The sequence below is a fragment of the Quercus suber genome, unplaced genomic scaffold (assembly GCF_002906115.3).
Source record: "Quercus suber isolate HL8 unplaced genomic scaffold, Cork oak 2.0 scaffold_95, whole genome shotgun sequence".
Taxonomy (NCBI): domain Eukaryota; kingdom Viridiplantae; phylum Streptophyta; class Magnoliopsida; order Fagales; family Fagaceae; genus Quercus; species Quercus suber.
Genome location: NW_027069560.1, coordinates 236,481 through 262,335, shown reverse-complemented (window position 1 = coordinate 262,335; position 25,855 = coordinate 236,481). Strand labels below are relative to the sequence as shown.

Below are 25,855 nucleotides of genomic sequence, written 5' to 3'. Positions count from 1 at the left end.
ACTAAAAACTAACAACTCAATTACATCAAAAATGCATTTTGACACGGACTTTCCAACACATACAATGTTTGACCCTAATAATCTCCCCATTTGGCAATCCATGACAAAACCATAAAAGAATACATGAATGACCTAAATACATTCTACTCAAATTACAAGAAAAATATGCTTAATCTAAACTAGAACTCTGGAAGACATTTGTAAGAACGAAGTTCTTAGTCTTGATTGGCTTTAACTTGTCTTTCTTGAAATGCACTTAAACAAGAAGTATTAAAAGTACGATGTGGAATATAAGAAGTTCAAATAACAGCTCAATAAAACCAAACACATGCACATATCAATAAGCATTAAGAACAAGACATGTGGAAAAGATACACAACATCATGTATATATCAATAAAAGAACCGTGTATATGTATCTGAAAAATGGTTACAAAAACCAAGGTGCAAGAGTTATAAAAAGTAAAAACCAAAAAGTACATCATACGTGTGTGTGTGTGTATTGTGGGAGGGTAATAAATTGCCCACTGCCCCCAATGCCACTCACCAAGGAGAATTTCACTGAAATTGGCTTGCCGATGAGAACTTGCCTAAGGTATATGGCCAAGGAACCATAATGCTTGGGGATGCTCCAAGGCTAAGCACATTCCTCAAGATATGACACTAATTATGAGGAATAACTGTAGTGGCGAAGTCAAAAGAAGAAAATAAGAGCCCACACACTAATTGATGAAATGACTAGTATGAACAGTGGGCTAAACACATACTCCCACTGTGATTCTAAAAAGAGAATATGATGTCTGACAGAGCAGAGCCCCTATCATAGCATGCCCATTGCTTACATCCCAAAAACAGGGGAAAACCCCATAGCGGAAGGGGTTCAGAAAAATTGGGAAGGATACACAAAGAGAGAGAACTAGGGTACCGAAGAGAAATCTCCCAGTTCTCCACTGTTGAACGTCTGTGTTTGAGGAAGAAACCAACTTAGGTAATCTTATATGCGAGTATTTTTGGGCCCAATATCACCTCTCTTGTTCTGGGTCTGGTCTCCTTGGATTTCCCATTGTGAGCTATCCCTTCATTCCCACATAAAAATTAATTGTGACATTCATCTATTCCAACTGAGGTTGACTCGACCCCCACACCTTCTGTAGCTGATCTGTTGAGAATGCAACAATAAACCTCCAACCCTTGGCTTCAGAAAGCATCCCACCATTTTGGGAATGCAACAACAAAAAAACTTTGTATAGGAAGTCACTATCCTCACTTCGGCAACCAAAGCAGAATAAAACTGGAGCAGTTGCACTGGATTCACTTTGTATCGTTCTATCCTCCACAAATCCATGAAAGGGTGACTGCAAAACTGGTTCCAGGTCCAATAAGAATAAGGGGAAGTGATGGTGGTGGGGGGTGGAAGGGTTCCTTTCTGAAACCATGCTGGAATAAAAATGCATGTTCTTGCTAGAATTTAAGTGTATATACAGGTAATATGATCATATGAGGTTGCTTAAATCATAATGTGCTTTGTTATGCCATTTTTTGTTCAGAATCAAATTTGGCTAGCAACATTGAGTACACCAATAGTTTACATGCACTTGATCGGGATGAGCTGAAGTTGATGAAGATATGGAGAAAGCCGTGGTTTTAACGGAGGAACCAACTGCACCAGCCATTCCTATGACAGACAGGAAGTCCAATAATACCTAGATTACATATAATAATAATAATAATTCATTAAAGAGAGAACCTAATCTCACCTGGAGCATCTAAGAGAAACAAAGAATAGATTATGAAGATTGGTTGGATTGTTGAGATAATTCATAATTTTAATAAGCTATTCAATGTCTAAAAAGGTTTCCTCAAAAGCCCATATAAAAGGATAAACAGAAAATTAATAATAAAAAAATGACATTTTTCCTTTATTTACTGGAAACAAAATTGCTTAGATTGTTCAGATAATTCATAATTTTAATAAGCTATTTGATGTCTAAAAAGGTTTCCTCAAAAGCCCATATAAAAGGATAAATAGAAAATTAATAATAAAAGAAAATGACATTTTTCCTCTTACTACAGGAAACAATATAAGACAGCAATATGTTACACATGAGAAAGCACCAATTGCGTCTCATCTACATTTGACTGCTTATGTATAATGTTCTTTGATCTTCCCAAAAGCCCTCAATTATATCAGACAAATTTCTTGAATCGCATAAAAATCAAGGCTTAGAAATGAAACATAAAAAATTTGACACATGATTATCTCATGCAGTGTTCAGCAGATTTATAAACAAATAATAACAACACAAAACCATCATGCAACACAGAAAATCATTATCAATTAACAAACAAAGGAGGGAACAGTGCAATACATTTATTTGAAATCACCTCAAGAACAGTTCTTCGCTCCTTCTGATTGTATTGTTATAGATCATCTCTTCCTTCTGGTGAAGCAAAATATTGAAGTCTTTATGGAGTTGTCGCAAAATAACTCAACCTGCAATATTGATCTTATCAGCATACAAGATAAATCTAAGAGCAGAAAAATCTTCCAGAAATGCAACCAGTAGAAATCCAGTAGCATGGAGAAACCATGTTTAGAATGAAAAATGATTTCAATTGAATTTTTTTTTTTTCCTTCGAAAAATGGAAATATTTTGAGGAATTATTGGTTATAAGCCTGAATTTTCACCATTATTAGATTTCCAATCCGATTTATGAAAATCAAGAATTTTTTTGGGGCTTGTGCCAATACTAGGCTTAGTAATAAACAAAAATAACCAAATTGTTTAAAAAGACTTTTATTCTAGAAATGGGGATTGAAAGTTAATCTTATGAACTAGTGAATGCAGAAGAAACAGCAAGCAGTACAAAGCATATTTTTGCAACCTCACCTAGTCACATGTACCAAGCAATTTAATCAAATATTAGATAGGTCAGTTCTGCCGATTAAAAATTTTCATGTAAAGATGATAACCTTGTTAAATAAGTGAGTGATAGGATACATATTGCTATCTGAATGAATGAACTTTGCTGTGGGAATTCTTTCAGGTAATGAATAGATTGTTCTCCAAACAGAACATGTGATGCAGTTCTACAACGGAGTGATGTCTTTTTTCCTGAAAGAAATTTCTGGTAATCAGTAGATAGTTCTCTGAACCAAATATGTGATGCAGTTCTTTAAAGGAACAATGTCATTTCCTGCAGTGTTGGAAGTAGATGACAACAACTTGGTTGATAAAGGCTTTGCAACAATGTGGTTTCGTTGTATTTAGTATTTTCCTATGCTTGCTTGGTAGCAGACTAGCAGTGCCATAAGGAATTCCTTTTTTATTGGTTGGTTAGTGGTGGCTACCAATCTCTTTGACACGCTTAAAACTGTGTGTTTTTAATCAACCAAATCATCCTGCAGCTCGGCCCATTTCTAATGGTTTCAGGTCTAATCCGATAGACATGATCTTTATGCCATGTCACCAGTAATCCCCGCAAGAACACCTTCCATCCTTGAAATTATGAAATCGGCTATTATCCCTCACAATGATCTCTCTGCCAACTATCTTTGATATAAACTTAATCGCTATGTGGCAGTCCACACAGACGCGAATATTCTTTGTTACTCGAATTGTTGTTCCTGCAGGAGTGCTGATGATGCCAAATCCTATAGCAAGCCTTTCGCTATGGCTACACAGTAAGTATCTCTTCTGCTCCTCGTCAACATCATGGAGCACCTCTTTTGTGTCAGGAACATATCCCTCTCGCTCCATCTGCTCTAGTAAAACTTTCAGTGCCTCATTTATTCTTTCATAATACGGATGGGATTCATCTCCAGCCACAAAAGCATGAACCTTGTTTCTAACTTCAATCCAGCTGCAAGCTGGTTTCTTTTTCATGCCCTTCTTTCTCATGGAGATTCTCAAATTTGCTACATCTTTCCATCTCCTGGCAGCAGAATATATATTTGACAATAAAATGTATGCTCCCATGTTCTCAGGATCAACCCTGAATATTTTCCCAGCTACCTTTTCTGCCAATTCAACAGTCTTGTGAACCCTACAGGCAGCCAACAATGTTGACCAGACACTTCCTGTCGGTCTTATATGCATGTTACAGATAAACTTATAAGCTTCCTCCAACCTTCCTGCTCGACCCAGAAGGTCTGCAACAGCAGCATAATGCTCCAAGCCTGGAACTATTCCAAAATCCTGGGTCATACTATTAAAATATTTCCAAGCTTCATCTACCAATCCAGCATGGCTGCAGGCAGTCAACACAGCCACAAAAGCTACATTGTTGGGTTTTACTCCCTCCATTTCCATCTGCTTAAATAAGGCAATGGCATCATGGGCATGCCCGTGCAAGGCATATCCCATGATTATGGCTGTCCATGACACCATGTCATGCTGCTCCATCTTATAAAAAATCCTCCTAGCTATCCTAATGTTCCCACACTTGGCATACATGTCCACAAGGGAGCTAGCTATAAACACGTTATCATCGAATCCCCCCCTAATTATGTATCCATGTAACTGCTTCCCCAAATGTAGCGATGTCAAGTGAGCACAAGCTGGCATGATACTTGAAAAGGAAACATGCCTTGGCTTAATTTTAGCCTTCAACATTTTCTGAAAGAATTGCAAGCCTTCATCAAACAGACCGTTTTGTACACACCCTGCAATTATAGAGTTCCATGAAATGCTATCACGCTGAGGTAAGAGATTGAAGACCCGACTTGAATCTTCCACACGAGTGCACTTTGCATACATGTCAATTAAGCTACTTCCAATGAACAAATCTGCATCAAACCCATGTCTTATGGCATACCCATGGATTTCCTTCCCCTTTCTTACATTCACATATTCTGCAAAGATAGGAAGGACACTTGACAAAGTGAAGGAATCCGGCTTCAAGTTGGCACCCCCCATCTCCCTAATCATTGCTAAAGCCTCTTCATACATTCCATTTTGTGCATTTCCTGCAATCACAGTATTCCAAGAAACAAGATCCCTGTTTGGCATCAAATCAAAAATCTTTCTCACACTATCCATTCTAAAAGCCCTTGTGCCTCCCGTTCTCTTATAACTATCATTCATTTGAAGCAACTCATCCTTAATTTGGTTCAAGTTAACACTATGATCAATACCCATGATCTGTTTTTCAAAATTATTTATCAATTCATTTGAATTACCATTATCAAAATTATTGTTTATCAAAGACTCACCAACACCCTTTTCTCTATTTGCATTCCGATCAAAGCATAGCATCCCTGCCTCACTTTCTAACTCCTCAGACACAATTCTACAATTCAATTCCCTACATTTTCCAATTTCCCTTCTCTCAGGAGTTTTATCGAACACATGGCGCACACCCCTCTCACACATGCTTTCAAACTTAGAATACATACTCATAAGCGCATTGCCAGTGTACAAATCGAAATCCATACCAAGCCTTACAATGCAGGCGTGGACCGACTCGCCCAACCTCAAGTCCATCAACAACGTGCATGATTTCAGGACAGAAGGGAAAACATGGCAATCAGGATACTTGCCTGAAGCCCGCATTTGGATAAACGAAGCCAAAGATTGGTGGGAAAGGCCATGGGAAGTGTAGCATCTGATGATGGATTTCCAAGCAAGAGTGGGAGGAGAATGGAGGGCGTTGAAGACAAGAAGTGAGTGATGCAAAAGTTTAAAGTTTGAGTAAATGGAGAGGAGAATAGAGAGGTGAGTGGAACATGGGGATTTGGTTTTGAGGATTTGGGCATGGAGTTGTTTGGCTTGGGACTTGGTTTTGATGGTGGATGGGTTTTTGAGGAGGGTTTTCAGAAGGGTTTGAGTTGAGGTCATTGGTTCGAGGGGATGGTATTCTGTCAACGGGCATTATGGTGGTGGCGATGGAGATGTGGAAAACGCTACTACTAGAGCCTAGCGGTTAATCTGGGTGAAATGTTTCAGAATTTTTTTTTTTTGGTTTTTTTTAGGGGTGTCAATGTTCGACCCAACCCGCGAACACGACACGAACCCAACATGGGTTTTTTCGAGTTAGGGTTGGGTCTTAATGGGTTTGGGTCATAAACGGGTCAACTCGAAAGCAACACAATAAGAAACAGGTCATAAACGGGTCAACCTGTGTAACCCGCAATAGACACGTTTGACACGCCAATTTATTTGTGTCAACCCAAAATGACCCACTTAACACAACCCGTTTAACTCATATAAAAAAAAAATATTTATTTTATTTTAGATTGTCAAATATCTTTTATATCCAACATATATTTTAAATTAAAAAAGAAAAGTGAGTAATTATAAAAATTTACAAGAAATGTAATTGGAAATTGAAACTTTACATATCCTAGAACTACTAATACTTTTTTCTTTTTCTTTTTTGGCATAGAACTTACACAAATGAAATTGGATGAGCTTGTGGAAGATGTTATCAATTTGGGCATCAATAAAGAATCTATGGATAATAATCGTGGTCATAGTCAGGATTAGTCTACTGTTTGCTCAAATTCTTTCAATATTGATACTTAGCATTTGGCGAGTTCCAAGAATATTATATATTTGTTGAACTATGTTATTTTATTTTTTTGAAACTTTGTTATTTTGAATTTGGGTTGAAGTGTATGCATTTCTTTTGGAGTGTAAAGAACTTATTTCTAGATGAATGTTATATTTTTGTTGAAATATATTATTTTGAATGTGAGTTGAAGACTTAAAGTGTATGCACTGCTTTTTGGGATGTAAAAAAAATTATTTCTAGATGGATGTTATATTTAATATTATGCAGGTTGAAATGGGTTGTGTTACATTCGAGTTAACCCAACACGACTTGTTTATTAAGTGTGTCAAATGGGTTGGGTCAGGTCAACCCACCTTATTAACAGGTTGGGTTAGGGTTGAAGGATCATGACACGATTATCAAATGGGTCGGGTTAGGGTTGAGTCATTTAGTCGAATACCCCTACCTTGACACAACACGAACCCGACACGCTAACCCGAATTGACACCCCTAGTTTTTTTTGGGGGGGGGGGGGGGGTAAAATCTAACTAATGCCAATCAAGTTCGAATTACACGCTAACCCGAATTGACACCCCTAGTTTTTTTTGGGGGGGGGGGGGGTGTAAAATCTAACTAATGCCAATCAAGTTCGAATTTTTTTAAAACTTACTAATTTGAACTTTGAAGCCAATTTAGTCTCAAAAAACTGTTAAATCAATTATTCATTTTTCTAAATTGTCTTAAGGAGTAAGGCTATGTTTGTTTTGAGTGAAATGAAATATAGAAAATGTTTTACACCTGAAACTACGATCAAACTGAAAATACATTTAAGTTTACCGTAAAATACTTCCCCCAAACCCAGAATTCATTTTACACATTGATTTTACCTTCATTTTCATTTCCACTCCTCACTCACTCTCCTCGCGAGAGTTGGTTGGTATTAGCTCAAATCTAAGCATATGTGAATGGAATTTATCCCTCTTTTTTGCAGGTGATTTAAACACTAGAAGTTTCTGTTAGAAATACAAGATTCTTAATAAAATGTTTCATATTCTTACCCAAATGGACATTGTTGTGTCTTTATTCATTTTCGTCCAAGTGAAAAAAATGAGATTTCCTTTAGACAAAGTTTTTCTTCAAACTGATTCCAACCCTGTATTCCACTCTAACTTAACTTTCAACCCATTTCAATTAATTGCATCAATTTCAATTAATTCTGCTATATTCAAGCAACTATGTAAACAAAGCTTTATTGTTCTTTAAAAAACCCAATTATCTACTTTATTCACCTATCACATGTCTCTTTTTAAATTTTTCATCAAGAATTGTTTTTTTTTTTTCTTTTTTTCATTTATTTTACTCACTATATTACTTTTTTTTTTTTCTTTTTTAGTTTCTTGTTTTCGTATTAGAGTTGGTTCTCTTTGAAGGTCCTTGAAATCAAGAGGTATAGTAAATTTATGGGTAATCGTTTTAAGGTTTTGAATGTGATGTTATAAAAGTATTCTTGGCTATTGAAAAATAAAATAAAGCGAGAAAAAATGTGGTTAGATAGAATATAAGAAATGTAGCTAAAGGGATACGTGAGTTGAAGAACTAGTCTAGTTCAATTAATTAGTACAATACAACTGTGGGAAGGGGAAGCTTATAGGCTCGAACCGAGGAGCAATTGGGCCTGACTATTCATCAGCTCAAGCACAACACAATAAGGATAATCTAGATAGTGAAACTGAGGAAGACGGCCCGCCTGAAGAGCTCGAGGAGCATACCTCGGGACACTGTAGACAAACCACCAAGGCCATATGACTAAAGGTTGAAAAAGGAAGTAGAGACGTGCAAGCAATGGGAGGAGGAAGCTTCCAGATAAAGCACCCATCACCTCCACATTTAATGCATTGTACCAACTTAGCCTGCTGCATTAATGGTAAAATGACCCCTAAATAGTGCCCTCACAGTCTGCATCCTACTCCACCACCACTAACAAAAAAACGATGGGACAAGTATTCAAGGGTGGATCAATGACCATCCAATTGGAAGGCTAGGATGCAATTCCAATAGCTATATATAGTAAGGAATATCCTCCTAGAAGGGAGATAAAAAAATAAAAAAAATAAAAAAATAAAAAAATAAAAAAAGGAGAAATAGAGAGAAAAAGGGAGAGGGATCAAGAATTGTATAACCGAGAAGCGTGTAATCCAAAGAACCATTATTCCTCGGCTAGCCCAAGGAAGAACTTGAATAGGAATCCTTGTTCTTCTTTCTATCATTCTCTTCTAAGACTGTTGTCTTAAACTGTTTCCTTTCTTTAAATCACTAAGTGAAGTAGTTAAGGCTCAAAAGGTTGGCCTTGATAACCCATCTTTACAAATTAATTGCATCAGGACTAGTTTTGAGTCCATTCCTTTCTTGATTAGGCTTGATAATCGATTTCGCCCCTTACAATTGGCACCGTCTGTGGGAAGGTCACCTAAAATCCTTGCTCGTATTTTTGAGTGATTAAGAAATGGCAAACTCAAGGAGAAGTGTAACTATGGTTCAAAGTGAAGGACAAGAGTCAGTAGGGTCCAGGCATAGGGATGAGTTTGTGAACCTTGAGCATAGAAGGGATCGAGCTCTAGCACAATCTCCCAGCATAAGGGTTAAACCTGTTAATCCAAATCACATAAGTCGAAGCCACTCCGTGTCCTCAAGGCACATTCCAAGAGACCAGGAGATGCATGATCTCAGAGTGGAGGTTCGTCATCTATGACAACGACTTCATCAAAGGGTGCATATAAAGGAGTCTACAAGCCATTTACCAAGCCCAAGTTCCAACTCTGTAGATGAGCGGGGCTATAAACGGAGAACTAGGATTCCATGAGTTGAGATCTATGCAACACCCTTTCATTCGATGGGGGGAGAGAGAAATCCTCATAAAAGACATAGAGCACCTCCCTTAAGAAGCTTGGGGGTGGTGCCATGAGCAAGGCCTTGCATCAATTTCTAGACCCCCTTTCTCTCGCTATATTGAGGATGCTAAGTTGCCCCACCATTTCACATAGCCAACATTCACCATTTATAATGGAAAGATAGATCCTGTGGAGCATGTAAGCCATTTTAATCAAAGGATGGTCATTCGCTCCAGAAACAAGGCCTTCATGTGCAAGGTTTTCCCTTCCAGTATCGAACCCATGGCCATGAGATGGTTTGACGAGTTAGAGGAAGGGTCCATAAGGTCATATAAAGAATTAACAAGGGCTTTCAGTGGCTGGTTTATTACGTGCAATAGAGTCCCCAAACCCTTGGATTCCATGCTTTTTATGGCAATGAAGGAGGGGCAATCTCTGAAAATATATTTGGACAAATATTGGGAACTCTTCAATAAGATTGATGGAGACTTTGATGATGTGACAGTTTGAACCTTTAGAATGGGGCTCCCTATGAATTCAGACTTAAGAAAATCCCTTATCATGAAGCCTGCTTGGGGTATGCACCAACTAATGGACAGAGTAGAGGAGCACAAAAGGGTGGAAGATGACCAATCTCAGGGTAATGGAAAAGCGAAGGTCTTCATGCTTGAGCAAAGAGACCCTCGGCCTAATCGTTTCGGCCCCAACAAGCTGAGGAAGGAGTTTTTCAATCAAGCACCCCAGAATAATGCACATGCAGTGAATTCTGTATTCAAGGAGCCCGTGTACTAGGTGCTGGAGAAGATTAAAAAAAAAAATCATATTTCAAGTGGCCAAACAAGATGGGGGGGGTCCCACCAAGCAAAACCAAAACCTATAATGCCAATATCATCAAGACCAAGGTCATAGACTGAAGATTGTAGGACATTGTGTGATTTTTTTGGATCAGTTAGCTAAAGCTAGAAAGTTGAAACAATTTAGGCACCAACCATCTAGGCGAGGAGAGCAATTAGGCTCTAGTCTCCAAAGGGATTTGACACCGCCCCTACCTTTGGGGACCATCAACATTATTTTTGCTACTCCAAGAAGGGAGGTTGGCACCTCATCTAGGGTGATGGCCATTTCTCCACAACTGATTGCTAGAGAAGTGCGCAAGAAGTCCAAGTGGAGTAAGAGCAAAGATAAGCCAATCCTAGGCTTTTCTGAGACAGATAAGGTGGGTACTTTCCAGCCCCATGATGACGCTCTCGTGGTTACGCTCCAGATTGGAGGATTCAAGGTGAAAAGAATTATGGTAGATCAAGGAAGTGGAATTGAGATCATGTATCCACATCTATACAAAGGGCCAGGGTTAAAGCCCGAGGATCTTAGTAAGTACGATATCTTCTTAGTTGGATTTGATGAAAAGACAGTTACCCCCATAGGGATGATCAGGTTGCCAATGTAGACGAGAAGTGAGGTAGTTGAAGTGCACTTCATCGTAGTAGATGCCTATTCTCCTTACATTACTATTTTGACAAGGCCTTGGCTCCATGCAATGGAGACCTTATCCTCCAACCTGCATGTGAAAGTAAAGTACCCAACTGAAATGTGCGTTAGGGAGTTATTGGGATGCTAAACAGTTAAAAGGCAATGCATGGTTGTTGCGATGAGGCATCAGGCACTGCAGATCGGTCATTTGAACTTAAGCCTCGCTACATAGCAATTAGCAACAAGTGAGAAGGGGGTTTTGAGCGAGACGGGGGGAGCCAATATACAATGTGAAGAATTGGAGAAAGTGATCCTTAAGGCAGACAAGGAGAAATATTTCCAAGTAGGGACATAACTACCGTCAGCCAAAAAGGTTCAACTGCTAGCTTTCCTAAGGAAAAACTTGGATGTTTTTGCATGAAGCATGTATGAAGTCCCGAGAGTCGAACTGGATTTTATATGTCATCACCTTAATGTGAACCTAGCAGCAATACCGAGGAAGCAACAACCTTGGTGTTCCCTCTAAGGAGCACACGAATGTAGTAAAAGAAGAAGCTAATAAGCTGAAAAGGGTAAGAGCTATCAAGAAAGTATTTTACCCTGAATGCTTGGCCAATACTGTTGTGGTTAGGAAGAAAGCAGGCAAGTTGAGAATGTGTGTGAACTTTACCGACCTTAATAAGGCCTGCCCCAAAGATCCCTTCTCGGTTCCAAGGATCGATCAACTCATCGATGTGACCTTTATTCATCCTCGGATGAGCTTCCTAAATGCTTTTTAGGATTATCATCAGATCCCATTAGCATTGCCCCACTAGGAAAAACTACTTTCATCACCCCAACGGGGAACTACCATTACCGAGTAATATTTGGCTTAAAGAATGCTGGGTCCACATACCAAAGGATGGTGACAAGAATGTTCAAAGCCTAGTTGGGTAAAAATGTGAAAGCCTACGTAGATGATATGGTGGTGAAGAGCAAAGAAGTATTTGAGCAATTGGGAGATTTGGATAAAGTATTCTCAGTCTTAAGGAAATACAAGCTCGCTTGAATGCCTCTAAATGTTCCTTCGGAATGGGATCTGAAAAATTCTTAGGATATATGATCACCCATCGAGAAATAAAGGTTAACCCTGATCAAATCAAGGTCATTCATAGTCTACACCCTTCTCGAAACCCGAAAAAGGTACAACACCTGACTAGAATGACACCGCTTTAAATAGATTTACATCTTAGTCAGCTGACCAATGTAGGCCATTCTTTCAATTGCTTCACAAATGGAAGGATTTTGCATGGACTGAGGAATGTGACAAGGTCTTTGAGGAATTAAAGAAGTATTTGGCCCATCCTTTAACTTATCCAGACCTAAAAAGAAGAGATCTTGTATGCCTATGTAACAGTTACGACCTATGTGGTTAGTTTAGTTGTAGTTCGAACAAAAGAAGGGGTGCAAAAACCCGTCTATTATGTGAGCAAGTCCCTCCAAGAAGTAGAAACCCATTTTCACCCTTTGGAGAAGGTCATCTTGGTCATCATGCATGCCATGAAGAAGCTTCCACATTACTTCCAAGCCTATACGGTTGTCTTCCTTACCCAACTTCCCTTACAGGCTTTGCTCCAAAAGTCAGATTTCACTAGGAGAGTGGTAAAGTGAGGGACCATGACATCTAATATCTCCCTCAGATAGCCATAAATTAGCAAATTATGGTCGACTTGGTGGTTGAATTCACTAAAGGGGCAAAGAAAGGAGACATCTGAGGAGCACGATATGCTAATCAAAGAAGTGATGGCTATTGCAGCATCCCCTCTACCACAGTGGGAGTTGTACGTGGATGGGGCCACTAATTAGAGGGGCTCGAGAATTGAGACAGTCATTATCTCCCTACAACACATCACCTTTGAGAAATCCTTGAGATTAGACTTCTTGGCTACAAACAATGAAGTATAGTACAAATCCCTCATCATTGGCCCGGACTCTATCAAAAAACTCAAAAGGGGAATCCATTAAAGTCTTCTGTGATTCAAGGCTAGTAGTAGGACAGGTCCAAGGAGAATTTGAAGCCAAAGATCAGAGAATGCAGTGGTTTTTGGGCTAGGTATAGCAATTACAGGCTAGCTTTGGAACCTTCACCATAAGCCAAGTATCTAGGAGAAAAAATACTCATTCTGATTCGCTTGCAACCCTAGCCACCTCCATAGGAGAAAGTTTGCCAAGGATTATAATAGTGGAAAGTTTGTCAACTTCGAGTCATGATAATAAAACTCTCATACCAGTAAGTGTAGTGCACGTCAGACCAAGCTAGATGAACCTAGTGGTCTCATTCATAAAAAATGGAACACTTCTCGAAGGCAGAGTAGAAGCTAAGAAGATTCAAAAGAATGCCCCGCGATATTGGCTCTCCAAGAAACACAAATTGTACAAGCGCTCCTATTTGGGCCCATACTTATTGTGCATATATCCTAAGGTAGTAGAAGCTTTGTTGGAAGAACTTTATGAAGGAATCTGTGGCAATCACACAAGGGAAGGTCTTTGTCGCTTAGAGCTCTTACCCAAGGGTATTGGTGGCCCAACATGGAGAAGTTCGCCTAGAAGTTTGTTAAGAAGTGCAACCACTGCCAGCAATATGCCCCAAACGTTCATCAGCCGGGAAGGATCCTTAACCCTCTTTCTAGTCCATGGCCTTTTGCACAGTAGGGATTAGATATTGTTAGGCCATTCCCAAAAGTAATTGGAAACCATAGATGGCTCCTCGTCGAGACTGATTATTTCACCAAATGAATTGAAGTTGAATCTCTCTCCAATATCTGAGATTAGGACATGAAGAGGTTCATTTGGCAGAATATTGTCACGAGATTTGGCGTACCACACACTCTCATCTCGGACAATTGTCTCTAGTTCAACAGCAAAGCTTTTATAAGATACTGTTGCGAATTAGGGATAAAAAATAGATATTCCACACCAGTCTACCCTCAAAGTAATGGATAGGCTGAGGCTACCAATATGGTTATAGTGGATGGATCAAAGAAAAGGTTAGACGAGGTAAAGGGCAAGTAATTGCACCACGCCGAGGAGAAAGACCAGCGAAACCCCTTTTTCTATGACGTATGGTTCGAAGGCAATTATCCCCCTATAAATAAGAATCCCGACAATGAGAATCAACTAGTTTGACGACAATGGGAATGAACAACTCCTCTCTGCTAGTCTGGCTTCATTGAAGAAAGGAGGGAAATTGCCACCGTCAAGTTAGCTCATTATCAGCAAAAGCTCAGATAAATAAAGGCATCAAGGCAAGATTATTTATACCTGGGGATCTAGTCCTAAGGAAGGTTATAGGAAATATGAAGAATCCCATATGGGGGAAGCTAGACCCCAACTGGGAAGGGCCTTATCGGGTCACATCAGTGGTAGGAACTAGAGCTTATCGCCTCGAAGACTTGGACGAAAACTCACTCCGCCAATCATGGAAGGTAAATAACCTATATAGATATTATTATTATTAATAAAGAAACTTGATGTTATTCATGCTTTGTGTATGGTGTAAATTTATGTTGTCCAATTGTGTCATGACTAATACTAGGCTTATCAAGATCCAAAACCAAACTTATAACAAAAAAGGGTCTCCTCTTACACTAAGGGTTAAACAGAAACTTGGCTAGGTTCTACTCCTTGGGTCACCTGCCTTGGGTAATTTAGCTTTAAAAGTAATCTATGGGTTAAATAGAACCTTGGCTAGGATCAAATCCTCAGGTCACCTGCCTTGGGTAAATTATCTCTAAAAGTAATTTAAGGGCTAAACGGAACCTCAGTTAGGTTCGACTCCTCGAGTCACCTGCCTTGGGTAAATTAGTTTTAAAAATAATTTAAGGGTTAAACATAATATTGACTAGGTTCGATTCCTTAGGTCACTTGCTTTGGGTATATTAGCTCTAAAAATAATTTTAGGGTTAAACAAAACCTCAGTTAGGTTCAACTCATCGAGTCACTTGTCTTAGGTAAATTAGCTCTAAAAAGTAATCTAAGGGTTGAACAGAACCTCAGCTAGGTTTAACTCCTCGGGTCGCCTCCCTTGGGTAAATTCACTCTAAGATAAGCTAGGGGTTAAACAGAGCCTCGATTGTTTGATTCGTTTGGACTCTTGCCTCACTTAAAGCTAGTTCTATAATAATCTAAACGAACTCTCAACTTATTTAATTTCTACACATAGACCCAAAAATTGATGCGGCTCTTAAGCCCTTAAGATATTCAGGATGGCTTTAATTGTCTATTCTTTGACAATTTTTCTTTTAAACAAGAAAAGGGGAAGGAGAAAAGAGAGAATAATGCAATGCTCTATTTACATGTCATTTAAAAAATAATAATAATAATAATTTCATTAATTATAAGAAAGGGTATAGGGATGCAAATCCCATTACAATGGAATTTTTTCTAAACTTATATTCCTAGCCCCTACTTCTTAGTTTCCTTGTCAGCCTCTTTCTCACTCTAATGTTCTTCTTGCCCACCTTTAGCTAGAGGCTAAGGAGCCGAAGCAGAAGAACCAGTTTCTAGAGTAGATGAGCTGGCAGCCTTGGTCCTAAGAGCAAGAGGAAAAATGATCCTCTCTGGATTCTTCAACTCTAATGAAGGGCTCACCTCGGCCGCATGCAAAGCCTCAATCCAGAACTACTGGCAAAATCCTTAGCAGCCTTCTTTAAGTTGAGCCTAAAGTTCTGCCGCGGTTTCTATCTTCCCAAGCTCATAGGCTGCCTACTCAGTCTTTTCAATTTCGGTCTTTTTGCCCTCCAGCTCTTTCTTTAGGGCCTCAATATTTTCTCTAGCAATGGCCAGTTACTCTTCCACCTACTGAAGATGACTGCGTTGCTCTAGGGCTTGCTTCTTGAACGCAAGCTCTACAGCCTCAAAGCTCTTCTTAGCCTTTTTGCTCTCGGCTAGGAGGTTAAGGGTCTCCTTAGCTTTCTTCTTAGTCAAGCCTAGGTCTTAATAGCAACAAATTTCTTTGACTTCTCTTCTTCAAACTGAGTCATAACATGGTCCACCCATTCATTGATGACGTGGGATGTTTGAACAGTGTAAAAAAAATGAAAGGGTCAATCTAGTAGTTATTATGAAGAAAAAAATATAGTTAAAAAAAAAATGGGGGTTGGAGTTAGAATTTTTACCAACGCCAAATCCCTCTTCAATGATAGAAACACATCATGCCTCTTGAGGTTCCTTAGCTTGGCTATGTCCCTAAGTAGGAGAAGTGTCTGCTTTTCCGAGTTGGCCACATATCCGTCCCTCCCTTTGGCAAAGTCCCTTATGGAGGCATCTGAGGGGAGGGGGGGACCATCTAGCACCTACTATGGATTCCAATCAGGAACCCTTGGTCAGCATTCAGTGGTGACCTCGGAGCTTATACCATCGAGGGCACTCTTCTTTCAATGGAGCTGAGCAATTTTAGCTTTTTAAGCATGCTTAGAGGGAGGTTGATATGTGATCTCCCCCTCCTCTACAGGATCCTTGCCTTGCTTCTCGTCCTTTTTTCTCTTTTTCTAGGCAAGTTAGAAGGGAGAAGACTAAAGAGGGACTGGAGTTGGAGGTCTTAGCGAAATGGGAGTCTCAAAAGGGGCCACCCCCACATAAGACTTTAAAAGAGCAAGGAGGTTGGAAGATCTTTTATGGATCACCATCCCTTCTAGCACGCCCGTAACCTTCTAGTTGATGCTAACTTGTATAGTAGGCCGAGCCCTCGAGATGGTTCATGGGCTTATGATCGGGTTTGGTCGGTCAAAGACTCCAAAATCTTCCATGAGATTCATGAATGAAGGTTCCTTCACGACCTCTTTGGGTCCCTCCTCAGAAGGTATAGGCTCCTTCTCGACCTCAATGAGTTAAGCGACTTGTTGAGCAGCAAGGTTAACAAGAAGAGTTCCTACAGAGGGAGGACATTTGATGAATCCTTTAATGACCACATCTATCTTGGCAAACTGAGGATCCTTGGCCTTCATCATGTTCTTCGAAGACTGGAAGCAAGTGGATATTGGGGTATATCTAAGAATGACATGAGCAGCATGAAGTTGCCTATCGGTGTGCAAGAATATCTTAGACTCAAGGATCCTATTGAGGTCGAAGGTGTTCACTAAGTTGAATTTCTTCGTAGTGAACTCCTTGTTTGTTAAAAAAGAGAGGGAAAAAGTACATCAGAAAAACAGGGCATACGAGAAGAGGCAATTGAGCAAAAAACAGTGAAAAGAAATGATATCAAAATCCTAGGCCCCTAATTACCCCACTTAGAGTTTCATCTCTGATAGGGCAATGATATCCATCAAGTCAGTCCCTTGAGATGATCAGGAAGTTCTCGTCCAAGCCCTTTTTTGTCTCTGGAAGACAGGAGATCAATCTAACCATAGAAACCCTAGTCTTAAGGTAAAACCATATCATTGCTATCTTGACAGTTATACACCCAGATGATGTCGTGATGGGTTAAGGCCACACCCATCTTCTTGTTCAGTCAGGCTACACTACTTACTACCCAGAAAAGGTTTGGGGAACACTAGGTGGGGCAGATCCTAAAAAAATTGAGGAAGTCCCTCATAACCCTATCCATAGGGATCCTTAATCCCCCTTCTATAAAGGCTATCATAGGGATAACTACATCCCCAATTTGCATTTTTGTGTACCACTCCCCTAGTTCACAATGTTCTATAGTCACTTTTACAAGAATGTTATACCTAGCTTCGAAAGCCTCTCTCCCCTTGAGCGTGTCTACTAAGCTAGCAAATTTACCCATTCTGAAGAATAAAGAAAAAAGAAAAAGAAAAAGAAAAAAGATAAACTCTACACTAAGCAAAGGCTCAAAGCATTTACAAGTATAGGAAATTGGGCTCCTCAAGCAACCTCTTTGAAGGTAACGTAATGTTTTCTAAAAGTGGGGAAAATGATCCCTACCTCCCTTTATATAGGAGTGAAAAAGGAGGGGTAATTTTCCCACCTATTGACTCTAGAAAACTTTAGCCGTTTAGATCTACATTGCACCATAGAACGTGGGGGACACGTAGCTGTTGGGAATGTTATACAAAGTAATAATGGAAGAACAAGGTTAACACAAAAGACAAATAGAAAATAAATAACTTGGAGGCACAATATCATTTTTCTTAGATAATATTTGCCCCCCACACTTGTTGCTAAAGGATTACCACAAATTTGTTCCCAAGATACAACCAAGATATTAGGTTCTATAAATAGCAATTCTGAAAAATGATCACAGGATTTCTTGTGTTTCTCTCTAACTTACTATTTTATGAAATTAACATAAGCCTCTATTTATACCCATAAGGTTATGTTTCATCAAAAAGCACATATGGAGAGTCAAATCTTTCATAAAACCGTTCACTAGGCTTGAAACCTCTTCAAATTCTCTGAACAGTCATCTGAAAATTTTGCAGAAAATCCTGATTCACGATTTTCAATCGGTCGAAAGTTACTTTCGATTGATTGAATGCTCTTTTCGATCGGTCAAACACAAATCGAGACATCTAAAAACTCCAAGATTATTTTCTTACCATTTCGATCGATCAACCCAAAGCTTCGACCGATCGAAAATGTCTAATTTCGAATTTTCACTTTATGAAAAAATATTCTCCAAACTCAAACATCATTATTACAACCTATTAATGTATATACCTATATATACAATAGTAGTCGTCTGCAGCATTAACTGCAACGTTGAGGATACTGAAACGTCAAGAATGTGATTGGGACAGTTGAAAAGACGCTCCTACATAGGAACGCACCCAAAGTGTACCAACCTTCTTGCCTCCTACCAAAACCCCACTCTCCCGAATGGCAAAGGAAGTGGAGTTTTGGGGGGCTATTGTGGTAGGGGGAAGCCTGAAGAAGGAAGATTATCAAATAGGCTCGAATCAAGGAGCAGTTGGGCCCAACTATTCATCAGCTCAAGCCCAGCACAATAAGGATAATCCAGATAATGAAATCGAGGAAGACAGCCTCCTCGAGGAGCCCAAGGAAAATACGCTCCTCGGGAGACTGTAGACAAACCACCAAGGTTATAAAATTGAAGGTCGAAGAAGAAAGTAGAGACATGCAAACAATGGGAGGAGGAAGCTTCCTAATAAAGCACCCATTGTTTCCACATTTAATGCACTGTACCAATTCATCCTGCCATATTAATGGTAAAATGATCTTTGAACAGTGTCCCCACAACCTGCATCCTACTCTACCACCACCAGCAAAGCAATGATGGGAAAAGTATCCAAGGAAAGATCAACAGACATCCAAGTGGAAGGTTATGATGCAATCTCAGTAGTTATATATAGTAAGGAAGATCCTCCTAGAAGGGGGATAAAAAAAAGGAGATATAGAGAGTAAAAGGGAGAGGAATTAAGAATTATATAAGTGAGAAGCGTGTAATCCAAAGAACCATTGTTCCTCAGCTAGACCAAGGAAGAACTTGAATAAGAATCCTTGTTCTTCTTTCTATCATTCTCTTCTAAAACTGTTGTCTTAGACTGTTTCCTTTCTTTACATCACCAAGTGAAGCAATTAAGACTCGAAGCGTTGGCATTGATAACCCATCTTTACAAATTAGTTGCATCGGGCCTGGTTTTGAGTCCATTCCTTTCTTGATTGGGCTTGATAATCGGTTATGCCCTATACAACAACAAAGGGGGAAAGTAGTAAGTCTCAAGAAGAGAGATTGGCTTACTTTTAAATGTATCATGAAGCTATAGATTATATCATAAATGTGTGTGGAATGTGGATTAAATGACTATGAAGAGAGAATTAAATTTGATTTCCGGGCTTATACCCAATCTATGAACAATGTACCATAACAAAAGGGACTATAAGCCAAAGTACAAGAATAGACAGATTGCGCATATGGATTTATGGATTGGAATCTCAAATCAACATTTGTTGAATCAAAAGAGCTTGATAGATTTCAGTCAAATTCATAGGGTAAAAGAGTCAAGAGTGAAAAATTTCTTGTGGTATTGAAAGGTTTTTTTTTTTTTTTTTTTTATTCTTTGAGAAGATGGGATTGAGAGGCTAATGTTGTCTTTCTTTTTGAGAAACTAAGGTTTTGTTTGTTTCGATTAAAACAAACACTATAGCCACTATCATCATCATCCAATACTTAAAACCTCCACAAAATCCATATACATTCCCACTGAAAGCCCTAAATCCTCCTCCATTATCATCATCAGCTCCAAGATGGTTGGTGGAAATGGTGGGGAACATGGGTTGGTCATTGATTTAGAGGCAGTTGTGTAGGCAAACTGTGAATGTCGGTGGTGGATTCGTGAAGAGAAAGGGGCCAAGGACGGGAGAGAGTAAAGAGACAGAGGGACAAGAGACAAGATAGAGCTTATAGGCTTGTTTTTTAAGAAGAAAAAAAAAAATTAGAAAGAAAGCTGGTGAAGGAAAACAAACATGGCATAAAATGGTGCTTATAAGTTGAAATTTGTGTTGTGTTTTCTATTGAACAAAGTTGATTTTCTTTTAACCTACAATTTTTAATACTAAACTTTTTTTCGCTCATAGCATAAAATGTAGAGTTCATTTATAAAAGCGTTATTAGAAATATTTAAGGATATAATATTACAAATTTGCTTCATTGTGTTTCTTTGGAAGCATCAAGAGGGATTATGTTGCTTTGTAAGAAAAGATTTGTTGAAAAAACTCAGGACATAATTGAGGTTTATTCAATTTCATTAGATTTTTCATTAATAAATTCAAATGTGCTATTTTTGGAGTATATATTCCTAATGTGGAATTTATTTATTTATTTATTTTTTATTTTTTAAGAAACACAAGTTGGTGGTTATGGGAAAACTTGGTTAAGGATTTATAGTTTGCAAAGGGTTCCTTGGTGCATTGAGGGAAGGGGAGTTTAACATTATTCGATTTCCAAGTGAAAGATGAGGGATATCAAGAACAAGAAGAAGGATGTGGGATTTCTCCTAATTAACTCATATGACAATATATTGGATTTTATCATTAAAGATGGTGCTTTAACTTGCTTAATTGAGATTTGAGAATGGCCCTTCATCAATGTCTAAACTAGACAATTTCCTTACCTTACTAGACCAGATTGGGAAGAGCACTTTTACAATTTAAAGTAGATGTTGCTTTATAAATCTTTTTCAAACCATTTCCCTATCATATTGGATAAGTAAATAGAGTTAACACGGGCATAGCCGCATAGGCGCAATTCAAATTTGAAAACGTAAGACTAAAAATTGAAGGTTTTGTGGAACATATTAGCTTAGAGTGTCGCTACCAATTGTTTCATTCGTGTTTATCAATTCCTTCAATATTCTACTGTTAAGTTTTATAAGTATGGCGAGAGAGAGAGAGAGAGAGAGAGAGAGAGAGAGAGATGCCTAGGGTACTAGTGGTGTTCATCAATAAACTAAAACGATTTCAAAAGGTTCTTTGCATAGAGTAGTTGAGATCAAAATCTCAAACCACCACCACATTGTGGAGATTTAGAATGCCTAATTTTTTATGGCAGTTTCTGATGATGCACAGAAATCGTCAATGAGTTAATCGTCCACACGCACAGCGATTGAAGTACCTGAAGAACAGAAAGATGAAAGACCTACAGAGGGCACCAATGAGGTGTCGGCCAAAGACCCTTTAAAGATCAAGTCAGTGATATAAGAATCTCCAATAACTCAAAAGTGCAAGAACTAGGAAATTTTACGTACGTTGAAGAAGAGGAGACTTGGTACTTATATAGTGGTGTAGAACTGACCAAGATCCCATGATCGTAGGGTCTTTCCTTGTAGGGAAGATATGAAGTTAATGTTTCAAGATCTTTGGGCCTCACTTTCCATACTGGAAGGATAAGAATATGAAGAAGGATCTTTAGCCGTAATGTGCAAGTTCTTTCCATGTAGGAAGGCATGAGTGGAGAACATGTAAATGGTGTGGGACTAAGTGTACTCCTTTGTCAGTACTGGATAACCCAACAGGCAGTTTCATACCTGATGACGAATGTAGGTGAAGGGTGCAGAAGCTGCTACGTTATTATCAAAACCCAAAGGAGACCTCCAACCCAACAGGCCCTTTTATCGCAAAGGAGACCTCAAACTCGAAGGGCATTTCCATTTCGAAGGACAAAATGAGTTAGAAAAATTCTTGCTCAAAATATTCCCTATCAATTTCCATCATCAATGCAGAACTAAGAAATAAGCTTAGATGCAACACTAAGAAAAAAGCTTAGAGTGCCACTACCAATGGTTACATTCATTTCTACTTAATTCCTTCTATTTTTTGTTTAGCTTAGTATTGAGAGAGAGAGAGAGAGAGAGAGAGAGATTTTCCCAGGGTACTAAATGAAAATCTACTTCACTAAAATAAAACATTGTTTTCTACGCAGATTAACGAGGATATTGAAAAGCGCAAGGATTTGCTGCAAATTAAAATGCAACAACTCCTGCAAAATGCACACATATCAACTGGCCATTTGGTGAAAAATTTAATCTTGACATGAAAGTATTCATTTAAATGTAAGCTTAGACAAATGTCTATCTGAGGCATTGACACGTGTGCATTTTTGCAAGAGTTGCTGCAACTTAGTTTGTAGCAAATCCAAATCCTATTGAAAAAGAGTATAATTTATCTTAAATCTTTGCATTTATCTAGCAAAGTTACACGCGAAGGTACACGTGACCTCAGTATTCTCCATTTTTTATTGACAACACACTGATTAATGGAAATATAATTCACTTTTGGAAGCAATTTACGCCATTGTACAATATCATACAACTGTTACATATGCTGTATTGAGGACCCAATCTCCTCTACCTAAACTGCTTGGAGTATAAACTTCAGTCAAATAAATCAATTTAGAGTTTCATAGACTATATTCAATCTACAACTCTCAAACTGCAAAACTGTTGTTTGGTCTTCCCGTAACATGAAGAATTAAAGCAGGGATCAAGACCAAGCTTCAACATGGTACCTGCCAGCCTTTTCCAGAGTCCTAAGCCACCTCACAGCAGATTCCCTTGGAAGCCCACCTTCCTTGGATATGATATCCTCAAAGGCCAACAATACATCGGAAGGCATTTTTGTAGATGAACCCGCAATGTAGATGGCAGCCCCCTCGGTCAGCAAATTCCAAATCTTCCGACTGTTTTCCCGCACCTTATGCTGCACATAAACCTTCTGTGGCTGGTCTCTTGAGAAAGCAACAAATAAACCTCCACCTTTAGCTTTTGAAAGCACCCCACCATTTTGGGAATGCAACAACCAAAAATCTCTGTATAGGAAGTCACCATCCTCATTTCGGCAACCAAAGAAGAATAGAACTGGAGCAGTTGCACTGGATACATTTTGAATCGCTCTTTCCTCCACGAATCCACGAAACGGTGCACAACCAGTTCCAGGTCCAATAAGAATTAGTGGAAGTGATGGTGGTGGAGGAGAAAGGGCACCTTTCTGAAACCATGCTGGAATATAAATGCCTGTTCATGACAGAAAGTATGTTAACAGGTAATAATACATCGTTGCTTAAACTCAAAATGTGCTTTGGTAGTTTCATTTATGCCATACTTTGTTCAGGATCAAGTTTGGCTAGCCATGTTGAGCACAGACCACTTCGCTTCCTTTTAAAAGGTGTCATCCATGACACTACACTGACAGTTAAGTGCACTTGATTGGAATGAGCTATAGGGGATGAAGATATGGAGAAAGCCCTGGTTTTTAACGGCGGAACCAACTGCACCAGCCATTCAAACGGCATTTGGACAGACGGGAAGTCCTCTAATACCTATATTAGGAAAATAAAATCACTAATCTCACATGGAGCATGTAAGGAAAAAAAAAAAGAGTAATGAAGATGGTTTGGATTCTTCAGATAATTCATAATTTTAAGTTTTAACAAGCTATTTGATGTCTAAAAAAAGATTTTCTCTAAAGCCCATATAACAGGATAAAAAGAAAATTTATTAAAATGACATTTTCCCTTATATTATAGGAATTGTAATAAGACGACAATCTGTTACACGAGAAAGCACCAATTGTATCACATCTACATGGGACTGCAGGCGTAGAATGTTCAGTGCTCCCAAATTTGATTCCTTTAATTATAGAAGAAAGACAACGCAACAACACAATACCATCATGCAACACAGAAAATGTTTATCAAGTAACAGAGGGAAGAGTGCAATGCACTAATTTGACATCACCTCAAGAACACTTCTTCGTTCCTTCTGATTGTATTGATATAGATCATCTCTTCCTTCAGGTGAAGCAAAATATTGAAGTTTTTCCTTTTCATGTGGAGCTGTTGCAAAATAACTCATGACCTGCAAAATTGATCTTATTAGTATGGAAGTTAAACAGGAGCACAAAAATCTTCCAGAAGCACAACCAGTAGAACTTCAGTAGCATGGAGAAACCATGTTTAGGATGAAATATGCTTTGCTTAATTTTTCTCCTCTAAAACATGGAAAGATTTTGAGGACTTCTTACTCATAAGTCTGATTAGCTTGTGACCTGGGCTATGCATGTTGTTTTTATTTATTTCAATTTTGTAAATTTATAATTTTAGTTTTAATATTTGTTCAGTTTAACAAAAATGAACAAATAATAATGTAGTTTATTTAAAGTGATAACATTAAGTCCGGATTTTCTTGTAAATGAAAATAATAAGCAAATGAGAAAGTATCAATACCCAAATTATTTTGAAATGCCAACTGAGGGTGAATAATTTGTTTCAAGAACCTTAGTTAAATCAATTATATTGAATACGTATATAGCAATTGTAATCAAATCTATAGTAAAAAAATGTAACATTTATAAATGAATTACAAATTAATTAGGCATATATATATAGCTACAGTAATCCAATGTGTATATTATTAAATATAGTATTTGGTACATACTTTTTTATATACCATGGTAGTATGTACTTTTTTAATAAGTACAAGTGATGTAGGACAGCCTAGGCTTCACCACCTAGAACAGTCCCATGGTTGTTTGGTATCACCACCAAACAAAAACACACTTTTCACTAATGAAATTTTATTAATCAAAATAGTCTGACTAAAAATAAACCATTTGGAGCTATTATAGAGCTTTTAGGAATAGAGATAAGATAACATCAATGAAAACTAATCCTAGCTTAACTCGAACTACTAATCCATGAAAGTAGTCTAAACTAATCCAAATACATATGATAAGATAAATTCCCTCCTAAGATAAAGGAAATATAAAATAATAAATTCCAAAGTAATTATGGTTGTGCTCTTGCATCAACAAGGGTCAAAGGCATAATTGGTTCATTGAAGGTAATAATATATATATATATATATATAAAGGAGCCGCCCAAGTATACAGGAAAGATACTAACAATCAATTACAAAAATTGCATAAATCTAATAAATCAACAATAGAAAAGAAAGAAAGATGCCTCAGGGCAGTCAGCTAGTCCAATAAAATTTGGAAAAAGAATAACTCGAGATTAGACATAGAATGCTCGGTATCTTCAATTATATTATTAATTAATTTTTTTTAATACAAAATATTTATAAAAAAATGATATGTGGCGGGAGTCCAAGTCTTAACATAAGCACATGGAATACTTTAGACCTACTTTAACAGCTAAATTTCCTCTGAGGGGTTTGGGTCAATTGCAAAACACCCCTCTCCCTAAGATTTTTATATTTGCCATATTGACCCTTGAGACTATCTTTCATTAGGTTTTATGGACGGAAAAAACACATAACAGTCACAATACTAGTGGTGTGAATCAGTTTCTAAGTCTTCTTAATTTGTTTATGTGTTTATGTGATGGTCACATGATTATCTATTCATAAGAATTAACAAAACTTAGTCCTAGGGGTTAATTTGGCGGATATAGAAACCTCATGGAGTAATAGGGAAGAAATGAAACCCCAGGGTTGTTTTTGCATTTTCACCTTATTTTTAAATATTAGTAAAAATATTAGTAAGTTACACTCGGACATGTTTCTCTAATTTTTCATTTGGATTTTA

General features: G+C 38.2%; 3 protein-coding genes across 9 annotated transcripts in view; 1 reads left to right on the top strand and 2 right to left on the bottom strand.

Annotated features, from left to right (window-relative positions):
• Window positions 1-305: 305 nt before the first annotated feature.
• LOC112024394 (putative pentatricopeptide repeat-containing protein At3g23330) lies at window positions 306-5,958 on the bottom strand. 4 transcript variants are annotated; one of them, XM_065774624.1, is made up of 3 exons: window positions 2,974-5,958; window positions 2,369-2,493; window positions 306-1,702 (listed from the first exon to the last, which is right to left on the bottom strand). In XM_065774624.1, the coding sequence occupies exon 1, from the start codon at window positions 5,837-5,839 to the stop codon at window positions 3,467-3,469; it is 2,373 nt and encodes a 790-aa protein (XP_065630696.1). In that variant the 5' UTR covers window positions 5,840-5,958; the 3' UTR covers window positions 306-1,702; window positions 2,369-2,493; window positions 2,974-3,466. The 4 variants fall into 4 exon arrangements, with proteins under 4 accessions (XP_065630696.1, XP_023912801.1, XP_023912800.1 ...); XM_024057033.2 differs by having other exon boundaries at window positions 307-1,674; XM_024057032.2 differs by having other exon boundaries at window positions 307-1,674; window positions 2,385-2,493.
• A 3,943-nt stretch (window positions 5,959-9,901) lies between these two features.
• Window positions 9,902-10,829, top strand: LOC112024385 (uncharacterized). Its single transcript, XM_024057022.1, has 2 exons — window positions 9,902-10,150; window positions 10,332-10,829. The coding sequence occupies exons 1-2, from the start codon at window positions 9,902-9,904 to the stop codon at window positions 10,827-10,829; spliced, it is 747 nt and encodes a 248-aa protein (XP_023912790.1).
• An 11,733-nt stretch (window positions 10,830-22,562) lies between these two features.
• LOC112002902 (NADPH-dependent diflavin oxidoreductase 1) overlaps window positions 22,563-25,855 on the bottom strand; it is a 37,331-nt gene continuing 34,038 nt past the window's right edge. For all 4 annotated transcript variants that reach the window (XM_065774619.1, XM_065774620.1, XM_065774621.1 and 1 more), the window contains 3 exons: window positions 24,046-24,165; window positions 23,411-23,627; window positions 22,563-23,322 (listed from right to left, as the gene is read on the bottom strand). In XM_065774619.1, coding sequence (XP_065630691.1) covers window positions 22,793-23,322; window positions 23,411-23,627; window positions 24,046-24,165 — 867 coding nt within the window. In that variant the 3' untranslated portion in view covers window positions 22,563-22,792. The remainder of the gene's footprint in view (window positions 23,323-23,410; window positions 23,628-24,045; window positions 24,166-25,855) is intronic.

Bases quoted from the DNA above. Each gene is read 5' to 3' on its own strand.
- LOC112024385 (XM_024057022.1), top strand. From the start codon at position 9,902: ATGGGGCTCCCTATGAATTCAGACTTAAGAAAATCCCTTATCATGAAG. The intron at 10,151-10,331 runs GTATTCAAGGAG...TTTTTGGATCAG, and splicing joins ATGCACATGCAGTGAATTCT to TTAGCTAAAGCTAGAAAGTT.
- LOC112024394 (XM_065774624.1), bottom strand. From the start codon at position 5,839: ATGACCTCAACTCAAACCCTTCTGAAAACCCTCCTCAAAAACCCATCC.